This window comes from Tenebrio molitor, chromosome 5 (genome assembly GCF_963966145.1).
Source record: "Tenebrio molitor chromosome 5, icTenMoli1.1, whole genome shotgun sequence".
NCBI classification, from domain to species: Eukaryota; Metazoa; Arthropoda; class Insecta; order Coleoptera; family Tenebrionidae; genus Tenebrio; species Tenebrio molitor.
Window position 1 is genome coordinate 19,679,036 of NC_091050.1, and position 8,045 is coordinate 19,687,080.

General features: G+C 34.2%; 1 protein-coding gene and 2 long non-coding RNA genes across 4 annotated transcripts; 1 reads left to right on the forward strand and 2 right to left on the reverse strand.

The window, feature by feature from the left end:
• Nucleotides 1–389: 389 nt before the first annotated feature.
• LOC138131306 (uncharacterized) lies at nt 390–1,318 on the reverse strand. The gene is made up of 2 exons (XR_011159757.1): nt 1,163–1,318; nt 390–1,114 (listed from the first exon to the last, which is right to left on the reverse strand). It is a non-coding gene; the product is annotated as an uncharacterized lncRNA (long non-coding RNA).
• Nucleotides 1,319–1,386: 68 nt separating this feature from the next.
• LOC138130827 (zinc finger protein 695-like) lies at nt 1,387–3,354 on the forward strand. 2 transcript variants are annotated; one of them, XM_069047501.1, is made up of 4 exons: nt 1,387–1,526; nt 1,803–2,137; nt 2,198–2,313; nt 2,404–3,354. In XM_069047501.1, the coding sequence occupies exons 2-4, from the start codon at nt 1,817–1,819 to the stop codon at nt 2,918–2,920; spliced, it is 954 nt and encodes a 317-aa protein (XP_068903602.1). In that variant the 5' UTR covers nt 1,387–1,526; nt 1,803–1,816; the 3' UTR covers nt 2,921–3,354. The 2 variants fall into 2 exon arrangements, 1 of the variants encoding a protein (XP_068903602.1); XR_011159654.1 differs by lacking the exon at nt 1,387–1,526 and adding an exon at nt 1,605–1,741 and having other exon boundaries at nt 2,198–3,354.
• LOC138130828 (uncharacterized) lies at nt 3,242–4,555 on the reverse strand. Its single transcript, XR_011159655.1, has 2 exons — nt 4,196–4,555; nt 3,242–4,143 (listed from the first exon to the last, which is right to left on the reverse strand). It is a non-coding gene; the product is annotated as an uncharacterized lncRNA (long non-coding RNA).
• Between the last annotated feature and the right edge of the window lie 3,490 nt (nt 4,556–8,045).

The following is an 8,045-nucleotide window of genomic DNA, read 5'->3' on the forward strand; positions in this document are numbered from 1 at the left end:
CAATACAGGTCTTCATCTTTAGAGCAAAAAATAATTCACAATGCAAATTATTAATTTGTCACGATGACTTTTCTCATTTATTTGTCAACTACATGAATACGAGGTAGGGGTCTGTGATACGAGAATTCAAGTGCAGATGTATGGAAACAAGATAAGAATACATTACATTGTGTGCCAGAAAAAAATGGAGGATAGTACCGGAATCGTTGATATGTTTTCCCAAGCAACGAAATACGTTTATATGGAATGGCTGTATTATATATCTATGGTTAGGCCAAACTAATGTATAACAAGTTGCATATCTGACTTTCTGTATACCTAGTTGCCTATTTTTTTTTTCAATTTGATTTAAATTGATACTTATTTAAAAAAAAATAGAAACGACTAAATAAGTATTAAACATTTTAATACAAATTCTAACATATACAACAAATTAGTAGTTCATTAAACGAGTTTGTGTGTAAATTGGGATTTTTTGGGCATGAGTGGGCTAGTTCAAGGCGAGTGAAACTGAATTGAAGGGTAGATCTAGTTCAATAATTTGATCTTGCGTTAACTTCTAAAATTTCTAGAGATAATTTTAGAATCGTGTAAAAGATTTTTTAATTTTGAAATTGTTTTTCGCTGATATCGGTCCATATAATAAATGTTTCTACCTTTTGAAGTACGACTACTAACTTTCTTGCATTCAAGTACTTGCAACACACTAGAAGATTTTGTTGGGTGTCTATTTTGGGCCTTGGGCATAACAGGAAGGATTAGATTCTCTACAGTGGGATTTTCAGTAATCGTAGAATTTTCAATTTGTTCAGCTGGTCTAACATTATTTATTGAAGTTTGTTTGTTTTCACGAAGAAAAATCGACGGCAGGGCGTATTTATGGAGTTTTGTTTTTTGAGTAAAGAAATTGTTGCTAAAATGTTTCTCGCAAATAAAGGCATTATCTGTTTTGAAGGGTGGTGCAACATTTACCTAAAGCTTCTATCCATCGTTTCCTTTGTTCTTCTAATTTTGGATACTTAAAATGTTTATTTTTTATCGCCGTTCTTGTTGTTTACAACGCATTTATGTTTAATTTTTCCCATATCCAAATAAATAAAATAAAAATTGCGATCTGAAAAACCATATTTCGTACTTTTTCAAAAAGAAAAAGATAACTTACCAAATAAAAAGATAACGAAAAATTATCTCAAGAGACTGGTTTGGAGTAATTTATTTTGTAGAACAATTTATAAAATTTATTGACTAAACCTTGACAGAAATTAGAAAATTCAAAATTACTGATGACATTATTAATTATAATATTCAAATCAACCTTCTTTTTAAACGGAAACTCCCGATCGGATTAACGAGTAAATTCGGTAATTTAGTTTGGCCTCCTAACGCTAGAGCAGCGCTAGTGTTGTCAGTGTCTCCCATGTTTTATACGGGTTTTGAAAGTCTTAATCCGTGGTCTTAATTCTGTTGATGGTCTGTGAGGCCGGTTCTAGGGGCCGGTTATGAGGTCGTGGCCTCAAGTTTTACATGTAAGTACCGTACCCGGGTTACGTGGTTCCTCGTGGTGGTTACCAACAACCTACCTCGCAACCCACATGCACATCACGGTGCACGGTCTGTTATAGGGTCAGGGTCTGTTGTCTGTGTTGGTCTGTGTGTTACGGATTACAGATCACGAATCAGGTTTTTGCGTTGTTTGTATTTTTAATCTGCAATTTGACAAATTTATAAGTAGATAAGAATTGTATATTTTGCAATTATTTTGACTAGTTTTTTTTGTATTGACAAGAAATGAAAATTTTCAGATTAAAAGATCAAAATGATGCGAAATTTGGAATATAGCGAAAGTATCCCGAAACGTCACCGGTTGCCACTCGAATCATGTAGATGTGAAAGAAACGATTTGGAAAAGTACTACTGCAAGGGCTGCAATTTTGAAACTGATCTTTTTGTAATCTTAAAGAAACATCTCAAAGAATACCATGGAAACGACGCTGATTGTGTTCAAGATGAACCAAGAAATGACGCTGTAGTGAAAGGCTACATTTGTCGAAAGTGCTCGTTTGAAACATATTCGTGTTTACTGTGGATCAAACACTTGGAAAGTCCATGTTTTGATGCAGAAGAAGAATGTGAGAAGGTACGTACAGTGTCTTGTAGTGATGAAAAGTGGTACCAATTCAAGTATTGTTCTTTTAAGACAAAGGAAGCAACAGTTTTGGAAAGACACCATACCGCAAAACAGTCAATTCGCCAAAAGGAGAGATTTCGTTGTTTACATTGCAAGTACAAAGGAAGAACAAAAGATCTTCTAAGGTACCACGTAAACTATAAACATGCCACTCTTGAAGCTGTACATTGGTTTCATTGTAACGAATGTCAGTTTACATCTAAAAGTTATTGCAGTCTTTACAATCATAAGAATCGTCAACATTCAGCAGATGTCGTATATAATTGCGATAAATGCGAATATAAAACGAAACGGGCTGACCACTTAAAACGACACAAGAAAAATCATCTACCAGAGGATGCTGTTACATGGTATCGCTGTGATAAATGCAATTTTAAGGCGAAACGAAAGGACTGCCTAAGGAAACATCAGAAGAATCATCTATCACCAGACGCCAACCAATGGTATAATTGTGACAAATGCGAATACAAAACGAAATCTGACAGCCACATTAAAGAACATAAGAAAATTCATCTCTCAGCAGATGCCATGCAACGGTATAATTGTGATAAATGCAAATTTAAAACGACAAAAAACAGCTATCTAAAACAACATAAGATATTTAACCATCTCTCAGCAGATGCTATCCAGTGGTATAGCTGTAATAAATGTAAATTTGTAACGAAATATAAGAACTACCTAAAACTACATATTATGAAAATTCATTTGTCAGCGTATTGTGTAAAATCATGAAATCGCTAAAAATTGAAACGCTTAACAAACAGTCCAAAAAGAATTGCCCATACAATATCCAAACAATAGAGACACGTGTTTGGTGGTTTCAGTGTGAGAAGTGTAATTTTAAAACAAAATTTAAACGCAGCTTAAAAAGGCACAAGAAAATATGGTCACTTTGAATAACCATAACCACCCTTTATGCTAATTCAATTGAAATGGAATTTGTCAGAATCCTGAATCTGAACATAAGGTTGGAACCTGGAACTATTTAAGGACCCTAGAACTACGAACGTATTCTTGAACTACTCAGCAATCGGATAATTGGAAAAGAAACAGTTTAATTTAAAAGGACTTTTTTAATGAAACAAATGTATTTCATTGGTTTAAAATAATTGTTAACAACGTCAATAAATAAAGCGTAAAGATATGTTATGTGACCACCACCTTCATCAAGACCTTCATGTATGCATAACCTAATTCTTTTAATGGAGTTAATAAAATATGCCAACATCCAATTTCTTCAAATTTGCTAGCTATCCTTTGCCGAAGATCATCCATTTCAACCATAGGTGCACTGAAAATTGAATTTTTGATGTATGGCCACAAAAAGAAGTCACACGGGTCAGATCACAAGACCTGGGAGGCCACTCATGTGGCATATTTAAACTAATAAGGCAGTTGTCATAAAATTCCATTAAAGCACGATTCATAACTAAAGAATGTTTTTTCCACTATTGTTATGAAAACCACTGACAGAATTGTTGTCTTCAAGCATTTGGAAGTACTTCATGGACTAGTTGTAGATGATAAGGATGTAAATGAAGATCTTGACTCAGAACACGCTAACAAGTGGTATAGCCTATAGGACAGATTGACTTGTTTTAAATGGCGTATTGAAGTATTTGGATGTTCCTCAATTACTTGTCGTACTGTTTCACTGTTTTCTTCGTTTCTCACCTTTGGTCTCCCATTACCTTCTTTACGTCCTACACTTCCAGTTTCCTTGTAAAGTACACAAGACGATGTACTTTTCTGCTAAATGCATCAAAATGCACGATCACTTCTGGAAAAGTTTCCTGGAAATCTTCAAAAGCTTTACGTATCGAATAAACCCACTGCCCATCAATTTTTACGCCGTTTCTAAATTAAATTTCCAACATGCAACGTTTTTGGTGGTTGGTGAAAGCCATAACGTTCAAATATTACATTAATAACCTATAAGATTCACAATCATAAATCTGAAACGGTCAGAATTAAATTGACGCAAGCGACGACATGCCTGTCATATACAGTGTGGAAACTAGTGTTGTTAGGTCCGGTAATTGACTTAAGGCCCATGCACAATGGCGTTAACGTTACGTCGATGTTAAAACGTTAATGTTAACGTTAGATCTAGAAATTCAAAATGACATGTATTTCATTGTGGACCGTTCACAATGACGTTATGATGAAAATTACAGCCCTTTCACAATGGCGTTAACGTTACGTCGATGTTAAAACGTTAATTTTAACGTTAGATCTAATTACACGTATTTCAGTACTTTTTATAAATTATTTCCGTTGGCTAATGTTAAAATGTAACGTTAAGAATCCAGAACATTTCTAGAACTAACGTTAACGCTAACAATATCACGCAACATTAATTTTCATCATAACGTCATTGTGAACGGTCCACGATGAAATACATGTAATTTTGAATTTCTAGATCTAACGTTAGCATTAACGTTTTAACATCGACGTAACGTTAACGCCATTGTGAAAGGGCTGTTATGCCCGTTTGCACCGAATTTCAACTTAATCGGGGTTACTTAATCATGATTATCTTTTAACCATGATTAAAATTATGTTGCTTTGCACCACACCAAAATTAACTAATCGTGGTTAAGTCACGTTTGTCACGTTTTTGTAAAATATTATGTTGGTTGGTTTGGTTACTATTTTTTTGGAAAAACAAGCGTTGCTGGCACAAACAGAAAAGAATAAAGATGAGGCTTTGTACTGGCGACAACGTCGAGAACATGATTTAATTAAATTTGAAATAGGAAAGGAAACAATGATTGTAACATTACAATTAAAGCAGAAGGATTTAAATGAATAAATAAATACATTTGTATTTGTTGTATAAATATATTAAAAAAATTCTATACATTTTATTTTTGTTACTTATATAACCTACAGTCGGGCGAAATAATCATTAATAAATTGCCTTCTTGCTAAAGTACCTGCAGCTACACCAGCATTGTTTTCGTATTGTATATCTCCCCATCTTCACCACCAGGAGACTGCACTTTAATGTGAGTACAGTCAATGGCCCCAATAACTCTGGGAATGCTGCTACGTCATAGAATAGTTATTTATTTAACGAGTTCGTGTGTAATTTTGGCTTTTTTTGGCATGAGTGGACCAGTTTAAAACTCGAGTGAAACGAGAGTTTTAAAGGTCCACGAGTGCCAAAAAAAGCCCAAATTACACAAGAACGAGTTGAATACAACGTTTTTTTGTTCGACGAGCCCCTTAAAGGCTCCAAATCGCTAAAAATCTTTAAAATTAGCTTGACGTTTCGTTTTGACAAGTTGTCAAATTTATCAAAATCCGTTCACACAGAAGAAAATTCTCAAATTCTGACAGTGTCGAACAAAAAACGTTTTTGGATTGTGCGTATATCATTTTCTATATTGGGAAAACCAACGTACACATTATAAAGTTATGCAATGGCTTCAGATACCCGGACAACTATTCTTGAAACTGTTGCCAAATGCATTCCCATGTAATCCGCTATCTGGTCTAAATGCATATAAGTAGGCACGCTAACAATTGGTTTATGGGGGCTGTTGTTTCTGTAAAAAAAAATCAATGTACAGAATGAAAAGTGATTCATCGAAATGTAAAAATATTTATGCAGATAGGTATCTACTTACTTGTCTGTTGTGTATTCTAGCTGATCTTCTATCATCGTTAGAAGCTGATATACACACTTTTTTGTCAAGCGAGACCTTCTTCTGAATGTTCCTTCGTCTAAATCCTCAAAATAATGTTGCCTTACATAGGTATATCTGACCATTTTCAATAAAATCAAGGACTTCAAGATCATCATCTTCCACAATTTCGAATTCTATTGCGTTCATTTTGTCAACAGTCAACAGTCGCAACGACATATGACATATACGATTTCGTTTTAATCACGGTTAAATCCTTAACCGGCCAAAACTCGACCGGTTAGCTAACGTTCACTTTAATCCTGATTAAGAGGATGGTGCAAAGCTTTAACCGGCGTTTACGAATTTAATCAGGGTTAGTACTTTAACCGAGGTTGGTGCAAACGGGCATAAGTCAATGACCCATTTGACCGGTCAATAATTGTCAATGACTTGACGAATTTGACCAGTCATTTTTAAAATTTAAATTTCCCGCTTATAATATTGAAGATTATAGGCGAAACAAATGACCGATGGTGGCGCTGCAATCGTGACAAATATGGCCGTCGTAAGAAGTACATTACGTTATTTCGTTTCTGTTTTTGTTATTGTGTACGATGGTGTAGAGTCCAGCCGTTTAGTGAGGATACATTAGGTGGGGGAAACCTGCGCGGTCCAAATATTCCAGTGCCGTAGAAAAACCAGTGCGTCCTATAGAAGTGGTTTATACCGAGTGACTATAAATGATTGAAGGAAAATAGTGGATTGGCAACACTGATGCAGTTGGTAGTGTAAGTCTTTTCCTGGATCATCTGTCAATCATTTCTATTTAGGTTAGGTTAAGTCACGAAGTACATTGTCGATTTAGAGTTTTTTGACGTTTGTTTCAATTTTAAAAATTGCGTGTATCATGCCAACGATGTTGCCAACTAAAGATTTCAAATGTGTCACCAACATAACAAAATAATTTTCAATCATTTATAGTCACTCGGTATAAAAACATGTACCGAGTGACTATAAATGATTAAAATTATTTTGTTATGTTGGTGACACATTTGAAATCTTTAGTTGGCAACATCGTTGGCATGACACACGCAATTTTTAAAATTGAAACAAACGTCAAAAAACTCTAAATCGACAATGTACTTCGTGACTTAACCTAACCTAAATAGAAATGATTGACAGATGATCCAGGAGAAGACTTACACTACCAACTGCATCAGTGTTGCCAATCCACTATTTTCCTTCAATCATTTATAGTCACTCGGTAGTTAAGTAATTTATACTAAGTTTGATGCACAATTAAGTATTGTATTCGTTGCTGTTGATTTAAAAACGGGTGATATAAATAATCGTCGTCTGCGCCGATAATAACAAGTCGTGCCATTCGATGTGAAATGGCCACCAGAGGCACTTGGATCGCGAATGAACTGTAATACCTACGAAAGATTCTCAATTAGAATAAATGTCGATCGTCAATTCGTCATTGATTGCTAAAATAACGTAACTACAATAAGAACTTCAATCATAATCGGTGCAAATCATTTTGTGATATTAATTTGTGTTCGCGAGAAAGAGCTAGACATAGGAAGGGTTCGAAACTCGAATAAATATCAACCGTTAATCAGTCATTGACTGTCAAAATAACAAATACACTAAGAACTTCAATCACAATCAATGCAAAATCAATTTGTGTTCGCTAGAAACAGCTAGACATTTAAATTTTGACAATTCGAATAAATTTTTCCTTCTGTAATTTCTGTAATCACAGACCATCAACAGAATTAAGACTTTCAAAACCCGTATAAAACATGGGAGACACTGACAACACTAGCGCTGCTCTAGCGTTAGGCCAAACTAAATTACCGAATTTACTCGTTAATCCGATCGGGAATTTCCGTTTAAAAAGGAATGTTGATTTGAATATTAATTAATAATGTCATCAGTAATTTTGAATTTTCTAATTTCTGTCAAGGTTTAGTCAATGAATTTTATAAATTGTTCTACAAAATAAATTACTCCAAACCAGTATCTTCAGATAATTTTTCGTTATCTTTTTATTTGGTAAGTTATCTTTTTCTTTTTGAAAAGGTACGAAATATGGTTTTTCAGATCGAAATTTTTATTTTATTTATTTGGATATGGGAAAAATTAAACATAAATGCTTTGTAAACAACAAAATCGGCGATAAAAAATAAACATTTTAAATTTCAAAAATTAGAAGA

What these genes read in the sequence shown, in the direction of transcription:
- LOC138130827 (XM_069047501.1), top strand. Translation starts at nt 1,817, where the DNA reads ATGATGCGAAATTTGGAATATAGCGAAAGTATCCCGAAACGTCACCGG. An exon ending in CAGAAGAAGAATGTGAGAAG is followed by an intron (nt 2,138 to 2,197) that starts GTACGTACAGTG and finishes TGTTCTTTTAAG; the next exon opens with ACAAAGGAAGCAACAGTTTT. An exon ending in AGAACAAAAGATCTTCTAAG is followed by an intron (nt 2,314 to 2,403) that starts GTACCACGTAAA and finishes AAGTTATTGCAG; the next exon opens with TCTTTACAATCATAAGAATC.